Raw genomic sequence first — 18916 nt, forward strand, 5'->3', positions numbered from 1 at the left:
TTTGGTTGTGTGTGTGAGACAGAGTAGGGAAACAGATAGTGATTAGTGACCTGTTTAAGCAGATTTTAGTATAACTAGAAGTGATTGATTGGTTCCTCTGTGTTTCTACAGGTGTTCTGAGGTGACAGCCCTGCCTGCTGGCTACACAGTGCAGCCTCCAGAGCTCCTGCAATCCAGACTGGAGTTTGCTCACAGCCAGGCACAGACTGAGCACAATCATCAGCCCGGCAAGGGCAGAGTCTCACCTTGTGGCGCAGGTGGGATTTAAAACATGTTTTTACCCATCTGTAGCTACAAGGCCCAATGCAGGCTTTTTTAAAAATGTCAATATCAAAAAATGATTTATGTTTAACAATTAAGTACCTTAGTCTAGTAGATGTCCATAAAAATGGGCAAAAATAGCTAACATTTTGGGAGTGGTCTGAGTGGGGAGGGGACAACTAGCTGTTATTGGCAGAGAGGTTTGGAACTCTTTGTCGTTGGTCTATTAACCAATTTACCGCATGGTGATGTCACCATGGAAAGCTGAAACTCCCGCCCATGCAAACCTGTTGATTAGAAGTTCCTGTGTAGATTATATTTCCAACCAGGAAATAACACTAATTTAAAAAAAAAATCAGCTGTTGTAAAAAAAGAGGAAAAATATATGTTTGATTGAAATGGGATTTTATTTTTTAGAAATAATACGTTTTTCGCTTTGAAAATAGATGTGACAATTGCCTGCTACAGTGCCTTTCCATTTAACGGTCTTGTGACAATTTAAAACAGCTTGGGGTAATGACATCACACTAAACAAAAAACTAGAATGTGGATAAAAAATTCCACACAATTTCAACATTGCTAATTGGGGTTATATTTGGTTTACAGATTGTATTTGGAACCCCCTCGCCCCTGTTGCCTCGATTAATTGGTTTTACCTCTCTTTTTTGTTCAGTGCTTTTAGAAAGCATTAGTTACACCACTGGTGTTTTAAAATGAAAAGGCACCTGCAAAATAATTTTCTTTGTTTTATTGTGCTGTTAGATTTGTGTCATTATTTCATGTCCGATGGTGTTGGTCCAATGGTGTTGTTAGATATCATTTGAGCTGCGTGTACCATAAGGGAATTCATTATAATTTTACTTTGCTTGTAAGAACCATGATGCGCAATGGCATGTCTGATTATGCTTTGAGGTAGAGCAGACTCTGTGTAGCCTTCCATCAGCCTACCAAAGGTTGCACCTTAGCAAACAACTGCATGTCCGGTAGCTCGCAGACTGTCAATGAGTAGCTCGCAAGTAGATAGTGAGAAATAATCAGTAGGCCTTATATTACATGATTAAATGTTTTTAAAAATCATCCTCCCCATGCTGTTTACAGGCAATTAACACCATTCTGCATTTTTGCCATATATTTTCAGTTACATATTCGGATTTTATTTTTGGCGGTACAGTGCATTCGGAAAGTATTCAGACCCCTTGACTATTTCTACATTTAGTACTTTTACAGCCTTATTCTAAAATGAATTAAATTCTTGTTTTTTTGTTCTCACCAATCTATACAAAATACCCCATGACAATTAATTAATTTATTTATTTTTTGCTAATTTATAAAAATTACACAATTGAAATCACATTTACGTAAGTATTCAGACCCTTTACTGAGTACTTTGTTGAAGCACCTTTGACAGCGATTACAGCCTAAAGTCTTCTTGACGCTACAAGCTTGGCACACCTGTATTTGGGGAGTTTCTCCCATTCTGCACTGCAGATCCTCTCAAGCTCTGTCATCTCCAGCGATGTTAGATCGGGTTCAAGTCTGGGCTCTGACTGGGCCACTCAAGGACATTCAGAGACTTGTCCTGAAGCCACTCCTTCATCAAGGATCTCTCTGTACTTTGCTCTGTTCCTCTTTCCCTCGATCCTGACTAGTCTACCAGTCCCTGCCACTGAAAAACATCCCCACAGCATGATGCTGCCATTGCCATTCTTCACAGTAGGGCTGGTGCCAGGTTTCCTCTCGACATGAAGCTTGGCATTCAGGCCAAAGAGTTCAATCTTGGTTTCATCAGACCAGAGAATCTTGTTTCTCATGGTCTGAGTGTCCTTTAGGTGCCATTTTGGCTAACTCCAACCAGGCTGTCATGTGCCTTTTACTGAGGAGTGGCTTCCGTCTTGTCAATTCACCATAAATGCCTGATTGCTGGAGTGCTGCAGAGATGGTTCTCCCATCTCAACAGAGGAACTGTGGAGCTTTTTCAGTGTGACCATCGGGTTCTTGGTCACCTCCCTGACCAAGGCCCTTCTTCCCAAACTGCTCAGTTTGGCCAGGTAGCCAGCTCTAGGAAGAGCCTTGGTGGTTCCAAACTTCTTTCATTGAAGAATGATGGAAGCTACTGTGTTCTTGGGTACCTTCAATGCTGCAGACATTTTTTGGTACCCTTTCCCAATCTGTGCCTCGACACAATCCTGTCTCTGAGCTCTACGGACAATTCCTTCGTCCCCATGGCTTGTTCTTTGCTTTGACATGCACTGTCAGCTGTGGGACCGTTATATAGACGTCTGTGTCTTTCCAAATCATGTCCAATGAATTTAGTTTACCGCAGGTGGACTCCAAGTTGTATTTGTATTTATTATGGATCCCCATTAGCTGCTGCCAAGGTAGCAGCTGCTCTTCCTGGGGTCCAGCAAAATTAAGTAAGTTTATACAATTTTAAAAACATTACATTCACAGATTTCACAACACACTGTGTGCCCTCAGGCCCCTACTCCACCACTACCACATATCTACAGTACAAAATCCATGTGTTTGTGTAGTGCGTATGCTATCGTGTGTGTGTATGCATGTGTCTGTGCCTATGTGTTGCTTCACAGTCCCCGATGATCCATAAGGTGTATTCATATCTGTTTTTTAAATCTAATTTTACTGCTTCCTTAAGTTACTTGATGTGGAATAGAGTTCCATGTTGTCATGGCTCTATGTCGTACTGTCTGCCTCCCATAGTCTGTTCTGGACTTGGGGACTGTGAAGAGACCTCTTGTGGCATGTCTTGTGGGGTATGCATGGGTGTCCAAGCTGTGCGCCAGTAGTTCAAACAGACAGCTCGGTGCATTCAGCATTTCAATACCTTTCATAAATACAAGTAGTGATGAAGTCAATCTCTCCTCCACTTTGAGCCAGGAGAGATTGACATGCATCTTATTAATATTAGCTCTCTGTGTACATCCAAGGGCCAGCTGTGCTGCCCTGTTTTGAGCCAATTGCAATTTTCCTACGTTCTTTTTTGTGGCACCTGACCACATAACTGAACAGTAGTCAAGGTGCAACAAAACTAGGGCCTGTAGGACCTGCCTTGTTGATAGTGATTTTAAGAAAGTAGAGAATCGCTTTATTGTGGATAGACTTCTCCCCATCTTAGCTACTACTGCATCAATATGTTTTGACCATGACAGTTTACAATCTAGTGGTACTCCAAGCAGTTTAGTCACCTCAACTTGCTCAATTTCCACATTATTTATTATGAGATGTAGTTGAGGTTTAGGGTTTAGTGAATGATTTGTCCCAAATACAATGCCTGTAGTGTTAGAAATATTTAGGACTACCTTGCCACCCACTCTGAAACTAACTGCAGCTTTTTAAGTGTTGCAAATCATTTCAGTCACTGTAGTATCTGACATGTATGGTGTTGAGTCATCCGTATACATAGATCCATTGGCTTTACTCAAAGCCATTGGCATGTTGTTAGTGAAGATTGAAAAAATGAAGGGGCCTAGACAGCTGCCCTGGGGAATAACCGATTCTACCTGGATTATGTTGGAGAAGCTTCCATTAAAGAACACCCTCTGTTCTGTTAGACAGGTAACTCTTTATCCATAGTATAGCAGGGGCTGTAAAGCCATAACACACCTATGTTTTTCCAGCAGCAGACTGATCAATAATGTCAAAAGCCGCTCTGAAGTCTAACAAGACAGATCCCACAATCCTTTTATCATCAGTAATTTATGTAAGTGCTGTGCTTGTTGAATGTCCTTTCCTATAAGCATGCTGAAATGCTGTTGTCAATTTGTTTACTGTAAAATACCATTGTATCTGGTCAAACACCAGAATATTACTAAGGGTTGGTAACAGGCTGATTGGTCGGCTATTTGCGTCAGTAAAGGGGGTTACAATGTGATTTTCTGGATTTCTTTTCTAATTTTGTCTGTCATAGTTGAAGAGTACCTATGATGATAATTACAGGCCTCTCTCATCTTTTTAAGTGGGAGAACTTGCACAATTGGTGGCTGACTAAATACTTTTTTGCCTCACTGTGGTATGTATGTATGTATGTATGTATGTATGTATGTATGTATGTATGTATGTATGTATGTATGTATGTATGTATGTATGTGTACATACATACATGCATACATACTGATCATGTGACTCTTAGATTGCACACAGGTGGGCTTTATTTAACTAATTATGTCACTTCTGAAGGTAATTGGTTGCGCCAGATCTTATTTAGGGGCTTCATAGCAAAGGGGGTGAATAGATATGCACGCACCACTTCTCCGTTTTTTATTTTATTTTTTAGAATTTTTAGAAAGAAGTAATTTAAAAAAATGTCACTTCATCAATTCGGACTATTTTGTGTATGTACATTACATGAAATCCAAATAATCTATTTAAATTACAGGTTGTAATGCAACAAAATAGGAAAAACGTCAAAGGAGATTAATAATTTTGCAAGGTACTGTATCTATCTCAATTAGCTCGTACCCCTGCACATCGTTTTGGCACTGGTACCCAGTGTATATATAAGTTATCATTACTGATTGTGTATCTATTACTTTTATTATTACGTGTTTTATTTTTATATTATTTCTCAATTTTTTTTGTCTGAATTTTTGGGAACGGCCCGTAAGGAAGCATTTCACTGTTAATCCACACCTGTTGTTTATGAAGCATGTGACATTTGATTTATATTTACGTGATGATATCGCTCCGCATACCTTCAAATTATTTGTCAGTCATTGTTAATTCGAAAATCATAGTTTCCATTCTTTTTTAGACCAGTTCTCCTGTAGCTGCTGTTTCAATTACAATGTTTTTTTGCGATATTGCTTTTGTTGAATAAACCTGGGTCAATGGAAACCTGCCTACTGTCTCAACAGGTGACACTTTGTTCTTCATTCTTCACCCTATTTGTCCTCTGTCATCTCATTTCACCTCATGTGCCCTTTCTAACCAAATGGTTTCTCAGCCTAAGGGTCTTGTCTGTTTTTATGTGATATATTTGCTGATCTACATTGAGTCATGACTGTTCTCTCCTGTTTTCAGCTATCAGCTGGTGCGCTGTGTCGGATCAGCCACTAGATGTCACTGCTAATGGCTATAAACATGGAGTGACCAAGAAGGCTCTGGGCACATCAAAAGCAAGGTAACAGCCAGTACTTAAAAAAAACAAATAGGTTTGTTGTTTAGGCACAAGTTAGAAATATTTTATCTGGCCAGTTCCCTTTTCATGTGTTAACCCAGAATTATGCACCTTTAATGCACAGGCTGCCTCCCTCTCATCACATTGGTATATGTGTTGTGTTAAGTCCCCTGAACTTCAGATTGACGCCTGACTTTGTCTTTTCAGGTCTCTTATTTGCAAAGTGGAACTATTTCATTCTTTCCTGTCACTGCTGGCTGTCACTGACAAGTCCCACCTCCCTGAATCTCTAAGGTAATTGTCCCTCTGAGAAGAACAGATGACTGCCGTCATCATAATGTAATTCCTAAATATCCTGTTCTCAAACACTTATTCTGTTTGATTAGTGGATAGCATGCTGTCTGTGAAGTGCCAAAAATATTCTATTAATTCATTTAAAAGGGGTTTCAATTTCCTGCATATGATTTGATATTAGATCAAGTGTGTGTGTGTGTGTGTGTGTGTGTGTGTGTGTGAGAGAATCCATTAACAGCACATTTAAACAACAATACCCAAGGATTCACAGGCATTTAGGGTTCGCTTTGCTTTCAAGTTTTTTATTTTATTTTTAAGTAATTTCAATTTAAGTTACATTTTTCTTTATCCCACTTTACATTTATGTATAAAATATTTACCATACATCATAAAAATATTATTTATGTATACTTTGTTCTGATCCAAATCCTGATTTATTAAAATATCCTTACCATTAAGCTGAAACCTAGAACCAGTTCAAAATAATGCTCAAGATCTGTCCCAAAACATCTTAGTGCCAATACAATCATAGAAAATTGAACTCCAAGTCATTTATTCTATTTGACAAAAAGCACACTTTAAAACAATGTGAATTTAAAATCTTGGAAGTACCTGGTTAACTGGATAAAATAAGTGAATGATTTTAAAAGACACTTCACGGACTTTGTTAGTGACGCAATACTTTCTATTTCAATTCCATACCGCTGGGTGCCTCCCGAGTGGCACAGCGGTCTAAGGCACTGCATCGCAGTGCTTGAGGTGTCACTACAAACCCGGGTTCGATCACAGGCTGTGTGACAGCCGGCCGTGACTGGGAGACCCATGAGGCGGCGCACAATGGGCCCAGCGTTGTCTGGGTTAGGGGAGGTTTTGGCCAGCCAGGATTTTCTTGTCTCATTGCGCTCTAGTGACTCCTTGTGGCGGGCCAGGTGCCTGCAAGCTGACTCTTAAGCGAGCAGTGTGTCAAGAAGCAATGCGGCTTGGCAGCGTCGGGTTTCGAAGTACGCATGGCTCTCGACCTTCACCTCTCCCGGGTCCGTAGGGGAGTTGCAGCGATGGGACAAGTCTGTTACTACCAATTTGGATATCACGAAATTGGGGAGAAAAGCAGGCTCGGTACATATCTTCCGAATATCACTATTAGTGCACTTTTTATAATCCTTGAGGCGCACACCATGTAATGGGATGCTAAAACGTAATTCCTCTCATAAACTTGTGGGTATTGCATCAAAAAACTATGGCATACTCCTTCACATCACTGGAATTCCATATTTATTAAAAAACTCAACAATTTATACAGTTGTCCATTTTCATTAAATAATTGTCTTTTTAGCTTCTGTGCCCTCTAAAATAATGGCATGGATTATACAACAAGAGTAACACGGAACCCAAACCGGCTGCGCGCGTGCGCCATCGTGCATACATTTATTTTGCCCCCCCCCCCACTCCAAACGCGATCATGACACGCAGGTTAAAATATCAAAATAAACTCTGAACCAATTAAATTAATTTTGGGATAGGTTGAAAATCCTTAAACATGTAAGGCAATTTTAGCTAGTTAGCTTGCACTTGCTAGCTAATGTTAATTTGACCTATTTAGCTAACTTGCTGTTGCTAGCTCATTTGTCCGGGGATATAAACATTGAGTTGTTATTTTACCTGAAATGCACAAGGACCTCTATTCCGACAATTAATCCACAAATAAAATCGCATCTTTCAACTTTTGATGACTTCTGTAACCGTAATAGCCTTGGTTTCATGCATGTTAACATTAGAAGCCCCCTCCCTAAGTTTGTTTTATTCACTGCTTTAGCACACTCTGCCAACCCGGATGTTCTCGCCGTGTCTGAATCCTGGCTTAGGAAGACCACCAAAAATTCTGAAATCTCCATCCCAAACAACAACACTTTCAGACAAGATAGAACGGCCAAAGGGGGCGGTGTTGCAATCTACTGCAGAGATAGCCTGCAGAGTTCTGTCCTACTATCCAGGTCTGTACCCCAAAAATTTGAACTTCTACTTTTAAAAATCCACCTCTCCAAAAACAAGTCTCTCACCGTTGCCGCCTGCTATAGACCACCCTCTGCCCCCAGCTGTGCTCTAGACACCATATGTGAACTGATTGCCCCCCATCTATCTTCAGAGCTCGTGCTGCAAGGCGACCTAAGCTGGAACATGCTTAACACGCCAGCCATCCTACAATCTAAACTTGATGCCCTCAATCTCACACAAATGATCAATGAACCTACCAGGTACCACCCCAAAGCCGTAAACACGGGCACCCTCATAGATATCATCCTAACCAACTTGCCCTCTAAATACACCTCTGCTGTCTTCAACCAAGATCTCAGCTATCACTGCCTCATTGCCTGCATCCGTAATGGGTCAGTGGTCAAATGACCTCCACTCATCACTGTCAAACGCTCCCTGGAACACTTCAGCGAGCAGACCTTTCTCATCGACCTGGCCAGGGTATCCTGGAAGGATATTGATCTCATCCCATCAGTAGAGGATGCCTGGTTATTTAAAAAAAAAGCCTTCCTCACCATCTTAAATAAACATGCCCCATTCAAGAAATGTAGAACCAGGAACATATATAGCCCTTGGTTCTCTCCAGACCTGACTGCCCTTAACCAACACAAACATCCTATGGCGTTCTGCATTAGCATCGAACAACCCCCGTGATATGCAACTTTTCAGGGAAGCTAGAAACCAATATACACAGGCAGTTAGAAAAGCCACAGGCAGCTTTTTCAAGCAGAAATTTGCTCAAAACAGTTCTGGGGCACTGTAAAGTCCATGGAGAATAAGAACACCTCCTCCCAGCTTCCCATTGCACTGATGATAGGGAACTCTGTCACCACCGATAAATCCACTATAATTGAGAATTTCAATAAGCAATTCTCTGTGGCTGGCCATGCTTTCCACCTGGCTACCCCTACCCTGGTCAACAGCACTGCACCCCCCACAGCAACTCGCCCAAGCCTTCCCCATTTCTCCTTCTCCCAAATCCAGTCCGCTGATGTTCTGAAAGAGCGGCAAAATCTGGACCCCTACAAATCAGCCGGGCTAGACAATCTGGACCCTTTCTAAAATTATCTGCCGAAATTGTTGCAACCCCTATTACTATCCTGTTCAACCTCCCTCTCGTGTCGTCTGAGATTCCCAAAGATTGGAAAGCAGCTGCGGTCATCCCCTTCTTCAAAGGGGGGGACACTCTTGACCCAAACTGTCACAGACCTATATCTATCCTACCTTACCTTTCTAAGGTCTTCGAAAGCCAAGTCAACAAACAGATTACCGACCATTTCGAATCCCACCATACCTTCTCCGCTATGCAGTCTGGGTGCACCTCAGCCACGCTCAAGGTCCTAAACGATATCTTAACCTCCATCGATAAGAAACAATACTGTGCAGCTGTATTCATTGACCTGGCCAAGGCTTTCGACTCTGTCAATCACCACATCCTCATCGACAGACTCAATGGCTTTGGTTTCTCAAATTATTGCCTCGCCTGGTTCACCAACTACTTCTCTGATAGAGTTCAGTGTGTCAAATCGGAGGGCCTGTTGTCCGGCCCCTGGCAGTCTCTATGGGGGTGCCACAGGTTTCAATTCTTGGACCGACTCTCTTCTCTGTATACATCAATGATGTCGCTCTTGCTGCTGGTGAGTCTCTGATCCACCTCTACGCAGACGACACCATTCTGTATACTTCTGGCCCTTCTTTGGACACTGTGTTAACAACCCTCCAGGGAAGTTTCAATGCCATACAACTCTCCAGACCGCACCTGCCTCTGGAGAGCCTTGCAGGTGCAAGCAGTGTAGTTGCCGTACCAGGCGGTGATACATCCTGACAGTATGCTTTCAATTGTGCATCTGTAAAAGTTTGTGGGTTTTAAGTGACAAGCCACATTTCTTTAGCCTCCTGAGGTTTAAGAGTCTCTGTTGCACCTTCTTCACCACACTCTGAGGCGGTAGGTAGCGTAGTGGTTAGGGCGTTGGACTAGTAACCGAAAGGTTGCAAGATCGAATCCCTGAGCTGACAAGGTAAAAATCTGTTGTTCTGCCCCTGATCAAGGCAGTTAACCCACTGTTCCTAGGCCATCATTGTAAATAAGAATTTGTTCTTAACGGACTTGCCTAGTTAAATAAAGGTAAAATATTTATTTTTAAAACTCTGTCTGGGTGGTCTATTTCAGTTTGTCAGTGATGTGTACACCAAGGAACTTGAAGTTTTCCACCTTCTCCACTGTGGTCCACTCAATGTAGATAGGGGGGTGCACCCTCCGCTGTTTCTTGAAGTCCACGATCATCTCCTTTTGTTTTGTTGACTTTGAGTTAGAGGTTGTTTTCCAGGCATCACACTCCGAGCCCACACCATCTCCCTGTAGGCTCTCATCATCGTTGGTAATCAAGCCTACTACTTTTGTGTCATCTGCAAACTTGATGATTTGAGTTGGAGGCATGGATGAAAAGGGAGTACAGGAGGGGGCTTAGCATGCACTCTTGTGGGGCTGCAGTGTTGAGGATCAGCGAAGTGGAGGTGATGTTTCCTACCTTCACCACATGGGGTTGTCTGTCAGGAAGTTGAAGACCCAGTTGCACAGGATGGGGTTGAGACCCATGGCCTCAAGCTTAATGATGAGCTTGGAGGGTACTATGGTGTTGAATGCTGAGCTATTGTCAATGAACAGTGTTCTTACGTAGGTATTCCTCTTGTCCAGATGGGATAGGGCAGAGTGATGGCGATTACATTGTCTGTGGATCTATTGGGGCGGTAAGCAAATTGAAGTGGGTCTAGGGTGGGTCTAGGTTGAGGTGATCCTTGACTAGTCCCTCAATGCACGTCATGATGAATACTTATTGACTCAATACATTTCAGCTTTTTATAAATGAAAAAAACAATTCCACTTTGACGTTATGGGGTATTGTGTGTTAAGGCCATTATTAAGACAAAATCAGAATTGAATCCATTTTAAATTCAGGCTCTAACACAACAAAATGTGGAAAAAGCCCAGGGGTGTGTCTTACGTCAGTGTGTCGCTTAGGAGTGACACAAGATCTGATGTAAGACGATGCCCACAAAGGACAGGAATCCTTAGGGCATGTTTCCACACCCTGGAAAAAATATTTAATTTCCTCAGTGACAAGGGTTCATTCCACATAAATAGAATGACTCATTCTTATTCTATAGTTCATTTATCTAATGTCTTGTGATTGTTAAGACGTTAATATCCCATGGTAACTGCCACTGAGGTTCTGTGTTTGTTTATTGTGTCTGTAGGGGAAAGGAGCTCCAGACGTACTGGGACTACAAGCAGGTGGCTCAGTCGTACCAGCAGGCCTCGCTGCAGCTGCGCTCACAGGCCTTCCCACTGTGGCTCCGCAGTGATCGCGACCTGCTGCAGTTTCACTGAAACACAGCACAACTGTGTACTGACCAGAAACCGGTTAGTACAGAATGTGTGATTATTAGAGGGACATAGCCAAAAACATGTGAAAGGACACAAACATACTGTCAGGAAGCATTATTTTACTTGTAGATGTGCCAAGGAGACCAAATTTGGCAGGACATGCAAAGACATGAGTTTAGAAAGGGCTTGGAGCTCACATGGTCAGTATCCCCATGTAGCCAACTCAGATATAAATCACTTGGCTTGGAATGTGTTAAAATTCCACTAGAACAATGCATGACCTGTTTTTCACATTTATTTATCTATTCATTCTCATTATGTTCATGAGATCTGCGTCATTGATTTGTGTGACAGTCTTTGTTCCTGTATGTCCAGAATGTTATGTTATATTATTACAGTATTACTTCTGAATATTTTTCTGTTGCTAAAAATGGATTGGTTGTTTTGAATGAGTACAGAGAGTAATTTAGTGTTTTTTTTATTAGGTAGTCTAGCTACCTTTCATATATTCAAAATGTTTGGTATATACTGTCTTTAAAGATAAACAAATCCACGGGGGTAGCAGCATCATGTTGTGGGGGTGCTTTGCTGCAGCAGGGACTCATTGAACAACATGGGAAACAGTGTTTGAACCCTTTACAATAAATCTGTGAAGTTATTTGGATTTTTACAAATTTACTTTGAAAGACAGGGTCCTGCAAAAGGGACATTTCTTTTAGTAATACAGTTTAGTAATACAAATGAATCTGTAACATGATTAATGTTGAGGTTTTTCTTCCACACAAATCTCTCTATTTTGATAGTGATACAATCAAGCTTTTCTGGGAAAAAATGAGGGGGTTGTGTCAACTCTAAAGTGAAGGCCTTCAACCAAATGTGTGTTTTCCACTGTACGCCACGCACAGAAAGCCGTCCTCATCTCTCTCTTTCTCATGCAGCTGGCCCATTGTCAGACTGCAAGGCAGTGAAAGACATTGGTCAAACATTTTGAACATACAGTTTCAAGAACACACAAATATTTAACACATACATTCCTTCTCCATCCAAACACACTCAGAACCCAAACCGATGCAAATGCATTCACTCCTATACTAGTCTCGCAATGCTATACTCCCAAGTCTCGTGGGAAAGCTGAAAATCAAGGTTCCTCTTATATGTGCACCACACAGAATACACATGCAGCAAATCATCTGATATCTGAGTCAACTGTGATTTGTTAGAAAATGTCTTCAAACATCAGAATGGCATTGTCTAGGAAAGATGACGCAATTGCATAAGGAGGCCAAGTTATCCATCTAATTCCAAGGCCTATTCAATCAAACCCGTAACCATGTGTACTCTCTACCCCAGTAATGCATTAGTAGGTACAGTGCCTTCAGAAAGTTATTCCACATTTTGCCTGAATTCAAAATGGATTAAAATGATTTTGTATCTCACCCATCTACACACACACACATGACCTCATAATGATAGTGAAAACATGTTTTATATATTTTTAGCACATTTATTAAATGAAATACAGACATGTGTAATTTACATATGTTTTCACACCCCTGAGTCAACACTTTATAGAAGCACCTTTGGCAGTGATTAAAGCTGGGAGTCTTTCTGGATAAGTCTCTAAGAGCTTGTATTGTACTGGATTGTACAATATTTGCACATGTTTTATAAAATTCTTCGAACTCTGTAAAGTTTGTTGTTTATCATTGCTAGACAGCCATTTTCAAGTCTTGCCATGGATTTTAAAGACTATTTTAGTCAAAGCTTTAACTAGGCCACTCAGGAACATTCAATGTCATCTTTGTAAGGACCTCAAGTGTATATTTGGCCTTGTTTTTTAGGTTATTGTCCTGCTGAAATGTCAATTTGTTTCCCATATCTGTTGGAAAACAGAATGAACCAGGTTTTCCTCTACGATTTTAGCCTGTGCCTTGCTCTATTCTGTTTTTTTTTTTAGGATAAAAACACCCCAGTCCCTCTAACGAGTATACTCATAACATGATGCAGCCACCACCATGCTTGAAAATATGAAGTGGTACTCAATGATGTGTTGTGATGGATTTGGCCTAAATATAACTCTTTGTATTCAGGACATAAAGTTAATTTCTTTGCTTCCTTCTTTTCAGGATGTTTTGGAATATGTTTTATTCTGTACAGGTGTCCTTTTCACTCTGTAATTTAGACTAGTATTGTGGGCTCCTGAGTGGCACAGCGGTCTAAGGCACTGCATCTCAGTGCTAGAGGCGTCACTACATACCTTGCTTCGATCCCCGGCTGTATCACAACCGGCCCTGATCTGGAGTCCCATAGGGCGGTGCACAATTGGCCCAGCGTCGTCCAGGTTAATGGAGGATTTGGCCGGGGTAGGCCGTCATTGTAAAATAAGAATTTGTTCTTAGCTGACTTGCCTTGTTAAATTAAATAAACCGCAATGTTGTTGATCCATCCTCAGTTGTTTTCCTATCACAGCCATTAAACTACGTAACTGTTTTAAAGTCACCACTGGCCTCATGGTGAAAGCACTGAGCGGTTTCCTTTCTCTCCGGCAACTGAGTCAGGAAGGATGCCTGTATATTTGTGGTGACTTGGTGTATTGATACGCCATACAAAGTTAAATAACTTAATCATCCTCAAATGGATATTCAATGTATGCTTTTTAAAAAAATGTTTTACCCATCTACCAATAGGTGCCCTTTGCAAGCCATTTGTGAACATCCCTGGTCTTTGTGGTTAAATCTGTGTTTCGAATTCACTGCTTGACTGAGGGACCTTACAATTATATGTATGTATTGGGTACAGAGATGAGGTAGTGTCAAACTAGTATTTTTGTATTTATATTATTGCACGAAGTGTGAGTCCATGTAACTTATTGTGACTTGTTCAGCAAATTTTTACTCCTGAACTTACACTACATATACAAAGTATGTGGACACCCATTCAAATGAGTGGATTTGGCTATTTCAGCCAAATACCCATTGCCCTGAAATACCCATTGCTGACAGGTGTATCAAATTGAGCACACAGCATTGTGATCTCCATAGACAAACATTGGCAGTAGAATGGCCTTACTGGCCATTCTACACACCTCCGGGCTCTGTAAGGGCCAATTTACCAAGAAAGAGAGTGATGGAGTGCTGTATCAGATGACCTGGCGTCCACAATCCCCCGACCTCAACCAAATTGAGATGGTTTGGGATGAGTTGGACCACAGAGTGAAGGAAAAGCAGCCAACAAGTGCTCGGCATATGTAGTAACTCCTTCAAGACTGTTGGAAAAGAATTCCAGGTGAAGCTGGTTGAGAAAATGCCAAAAGTGTGCAAAGCTGTCATCAAGGCAAAGGGTGGCTTTTTGAAGAACCTTTGATTTGTGTAACACCTTTTTGGATACTACATGATTCCATATGTGTTATTTCATAGTTTTGATGTCTTCACTTTTATTCTACAATGTAGAAAATAGTAAAAATAAACCCTTGAATGAGTAGGGGTTCTAAAACTTTTGACCGGTAGTGTATGTGTGTAATTTTATTTGATTAGAATAGCCCACAGTGCATTCATCACAAAGCCCACTGATATTGCAAAGTACTTTAAGGACTTTTTCATTGGCAAGATAAGCAAACTTCGGGATGACATGCCTGCAACAAACATTAACACTACACATCCAAGTACATATCAGACCCAATTGTGAAAGACAAGAATTGTACTTTTGAATTCCGTAAAGGATAATAGCAGACGATATTGCCACTCCTATTTGCCACATCATCAATTTAAGCCTAGTAGAGAGCGTATGCCCTCAGGCCTGGAGGGAAGCTAAAGTAATTCCGCTACCCAAGAATAGTAAAGCCCCATTTACTGGCTCAAATAGCCGACCAATCAGCCTGTTACCAACCCGTAGTAAACTTCTGGAAAAAATTGTTTCCCCAGATACAATGCTAGTTTACAGTAAACAAATTGACAACAGCATTTCAGCATGCTTATAGGGAAGGACACTCAACAAGCACAGCACCTACACAAATGACTGATGATTGGCTGAGAGAAATTGCTGATAAAATGATTGTGGGGGCTGTCTTCTTAGACTAAAGTGCAGCTTTTGCCATTATTGATCATAGTTTGCTGCTGCAAAAACTTGTGTTATGACTTTACACTCCCTGCTATAATGTGGATAAAGAGTTACTTGTCTGACAGAATACAGAGGGTGGAAGCATTTAATGGAAGCATATATAATCCAGTTAGAATCAGGAATTCCCCAGGGTGGCTGTTTAGGCCCCTTGCTTTTTTAAATTTTTACTAATGACATGCCACTGACTTTGAGGAAAGCCAGAGTTTCGTTGTATGCAGATGACTCAACACTTTACACGTCAGCTACTACAGCGACTGAAATGACTGCAACACTCAATCAAGAGCTGCAGTTAGTTTCAGAGTGGGTGGCAAGGAATAAGTTAGCCCTAAATATTTCTAAAACTAAAAGCATTGTATTTGGAGCAAAACACTCACTAAACCCTAAACCTCTACTAAATATTGTAATACATAATGTGGAAATTGAGCAAGTTGAGATGACTAAACAGTTTGGAGTAACACTAGATTGTAAACTGTCATGGCCAAAACATATTGATGCAGTAGTAACTAAGATGGGGAGAAGTCTGTCCACAATAAAGCGATTCTCTACTTTCTTAAAATCACTATCAACAAGGCAGGTCCTCCTGGCCCTAGTTTTGTCGCACCTGGACTACTGTTCAGTCGTGTGGTCAGGTGCCACAAAAAAGGACTTAGGAAAATTGCAATTGGCTCAAAACAGGGCAGCACGGCTGGCCCTTGGATGTACACAGAGAGGTAATATTAATAATATTCATGTCAATCTCTCCTGGCTCAAAGTGGAGGAGAGATTGACTTCATCACTACTTACTTGTATTTATGAGAGGTATTGACATGTTGAATGCACCGAACTGTCTGTTTGAACTACTTGCGCACAGCTCGGACACCCATGCATACCCCACAAGACATGCCAGGAGGTCTCTTCACAGTCCCCAAGTCCAGAACAGACTATGGGAGGCACACAGTACTACATAGAGAATGGAACTCTATTCCACATCAAGTAACTGACGCAAGCAGTAAAATTAGATTTAAAAAACACAGCGGGGACTATGACGCAACACACATTGGCACACACATACGATAACATACACACTAGACATACATGTGGATTTAGTACTGTAGATATGTGGTAGTGGTGGAGTAGGGGCCTGAGGGCACACAGTGTGTTGTGAAATCTGTGAATGTATTAAAATTGTATAAACTGCCTTCATTTTGGAAGAGTAGCTGCTGCTTTGGCAGGAACTAATGGGGATCCATAATAAATACAAAATACAAATACATAAAAAACGTATCTGTAGCCTGCACTGGAATAGCAAATGGAGGTTATGTGCAGTTACATTTTTAATATGCAAGCATAGGCGGGGCGTCCATAAAGCTAGGGGAAGCTTTTCCTAAAGTAAATTGAATTGTCAAAATCAAATAGCCTCATTAGCCTACTCCTCTGTCTATACAGAAATAAATAAAAGCATTCAAAATAGGCTACTAAATCATGACTTGGCCACAGAAGATAGGCCTATTTAGCTTATTTGAAACAAATTTATCGTGGATTGTTTTAAATCGCATTGCCTATAGTTGGAAGGAAAGGCAGCGGCACAATATTTCAAAATACAATTGGGGAAACAGTTTGGAAAGCAAATGGTTATTGCTGTAAATAGAAGACAATGAAAGGACTAATCTGTCTTTTAGTCATCACAATTCTCAACTTAATTGAGCATTAGTATAGCTTATCAGATTGTCACAAGCAGAGAGCATTGGCAATATCCCTGGTGAGTGCCTACAGCGCGTATTCACTATTTATCATTGTTTAGCGCTACTCAAGTTTTCTTTGGACAATAATTTCTTCCTCCAGTTTAGATGGACGTCATATTATATTTGTGTCTCCCCTTTTAGTAGGCCTATTATATGGAGAACGTAATTTTTATTAATATATTTGTCACTGTCAGCAGAATAGTTAGGCTATCCTTTAATTTGTCATGTTAATAAAAGATTCTGATAATGTCTCCAGTCATATATAAAGTTTTCTTTTTTATAAAGGCCACATTTTTCCCATGCAAAGAAAGAAAGAAGGAAGGTATCTGTTATAGACTAGACCTACCATATGCTTTTGGAAAGTATTCAGACCCCTTGACTTTTTCCACATTTTGTTATGCTACAACCTTATTCTAAAATAGAAAATATAATTCTACACACTATACCCCATAATGAAAAGGCAAAAACGGTTTATACATTTTTGCTAATTTATAATAAAAAACGAAATATCCTATTTACATAAGTATTCAGACCCTTCATTCAGTACTTTGTTGACGCACCATTGGCAGCGATTACAGCCTCGAGGCTTCATGGGTACAACGCTACAAGCTTGGCACACCTGTATTTCGGGAGTTTCTCCCACTCTTCTCAGAAACTTGTCCCGAAGCCACTCCTGCGTTGTCTTGGCTGTGTGCTTAGGGTTGTTGACCTGTTGGAAGGTCCTGAGCCCTCTGGAGCAGGTTTTCATCAAGGATCTCTCTGTACTTTGCTCCGTTCATTTTTGCCTCAACCCTGACTAGTATCCCAGTCCCTGCCGCAGAAAAACATCCCCACAGCATGATGCTTTCACAGTCATGCTTCACCGTAAGGACTGTGCCAGGTTTCCTCCAGACGTGATGCTTGGCATTCAGGACAAAGAGTTCAATCTTGGTTACATCAGACCAGATAATCTTGTTTATTATGGTCTGAGAGGCCTTTAGGTGCCTTTTGGCAAACTCCAAGCGGACCGTCATGTGCTTTTTACTGAGGAGTGGCTTCCGTCTGGCCCCTCTACTATAAAGGCCTAATTGGTTGAGTGCTGCAGAGATGGTTGTCCTTTTGGAAGGTTCTCTCATCTCCACAGGGGAACTCTGAAGCTTTTTCAGTGACCATCAGGTTTTTGGTCACCTCCCTGACCAAGGCCCTTCTCCCCCGATTGCTCAGTTTGGCCAGGTGCCGAGCTCAAGAAAGGGTATTGGTGGTTCCAAACTTCTTCCATTTAAGAATGACGGAGGCCAATGTGTTCTTGGGACCTTAAATGCTGAAGAAATATTTTGGGTACCCTTCCACAGATCTGTACCTCGACACAATCCTGTCTCTGAGCTCTATGGGTAATTCCTTTGACCTCATGGCTTGGTTTTTGCTCTGACGTGTACTGTCAACTGTCGGACCTTATATAGACAGGTGAGTGCCTTTCCAAATCATGTCCAATCAATAGAATTTACCACTGCTGGACTTCAATCAACTTGTAGAGACACCTCAAGGATGATCCTTGGAAACAGGATGCACCTGAGCTTAATTTCGAGTCTCATGGCAAAGGGTCTGAATACTTATGTAAATAAGGTATTTCTGTTTTTTAATTTTGTTCATAAATTTGCAACAATTTCTAAAAACTTGTTTTTGCATTGTAATTATGGGTTATTGTGTGTAGATTGAGAAATACAATTTATTTAATTGTAGAATAAGGCTATAACGTTAACAATGTGTAAAAATTCAACGGGTCTGAATACTTTCCGAATGCACTGTAGGTCCTTGTTTTACAGCCTACTAGGCATACACGTTGAAATGTTGAAGCTTCTTATTACGATAGCCTACTTCAAAACCAAAAAGTACTGTCATGAAAGTAGATGGGGAGTTTGTTAAATTATCTTTATAAACAAATAATTTACGGAGGGAATTTGGAGTAGCAGTTTCTTTTTTTTCTGTGAACAC

The 18916-nt window shown here is 41.0% G+C and overlaps 1 protein-coding gene across 2 annotated transcripts in view; it reads left to right on the top strand.

Annotated features, from left to right (window-relative positions):
* Positions 1-14457, top strand: part of adat1 (adenosine deaminase tRNA specific 1) — a 31048-nt gene extending 16591 nt beyond the window's left edge. The window contains exons 6-10 of one of the 2 annotated variants that reach the window (XM_052465673.1): positions 112-257; positions 5302-5401; positions 5606-5692; positions 10979-11144; positions 13235-14457. In XM_052465673.1, the coding sequence (XP_052321633.1) occupies positions 112-257; positions 5302-5401; positions 5606-5692; positions 10979-11111 (466 nt within the window). In that variant the 3' untranslated portion in view covers positions 11112-11144; positions 13235-14457. Of the gene's footprint in view, positions 1-111; positions 258-5301; positions 5402-5605; positions 5693-10978; positions 11767-13234 lie in introns of those variants that run through there. The other variant, XM_035790334.2, reaches the window with a different exon arrangement.
* The last annotated feature ends 4459 nt before the right edge of the window (positions 14458-18916 follow it).

Source organism: Oncorhynchus keta, chromosome 17, assembly GCF_023373465.1.
Source record: "Oncorhynchus keta strain PuntledgeMale-10-30-2019 chromosome 17, Oket_V2, whole genome shotgun sequence".
Classification (NCBI taxonomy): Eukaryota; Metazoa; Chordata; class Actinopteri; order Salmoniformes; family Salmonidae; genus Oncorhynchus; species Oncorhynchus keta.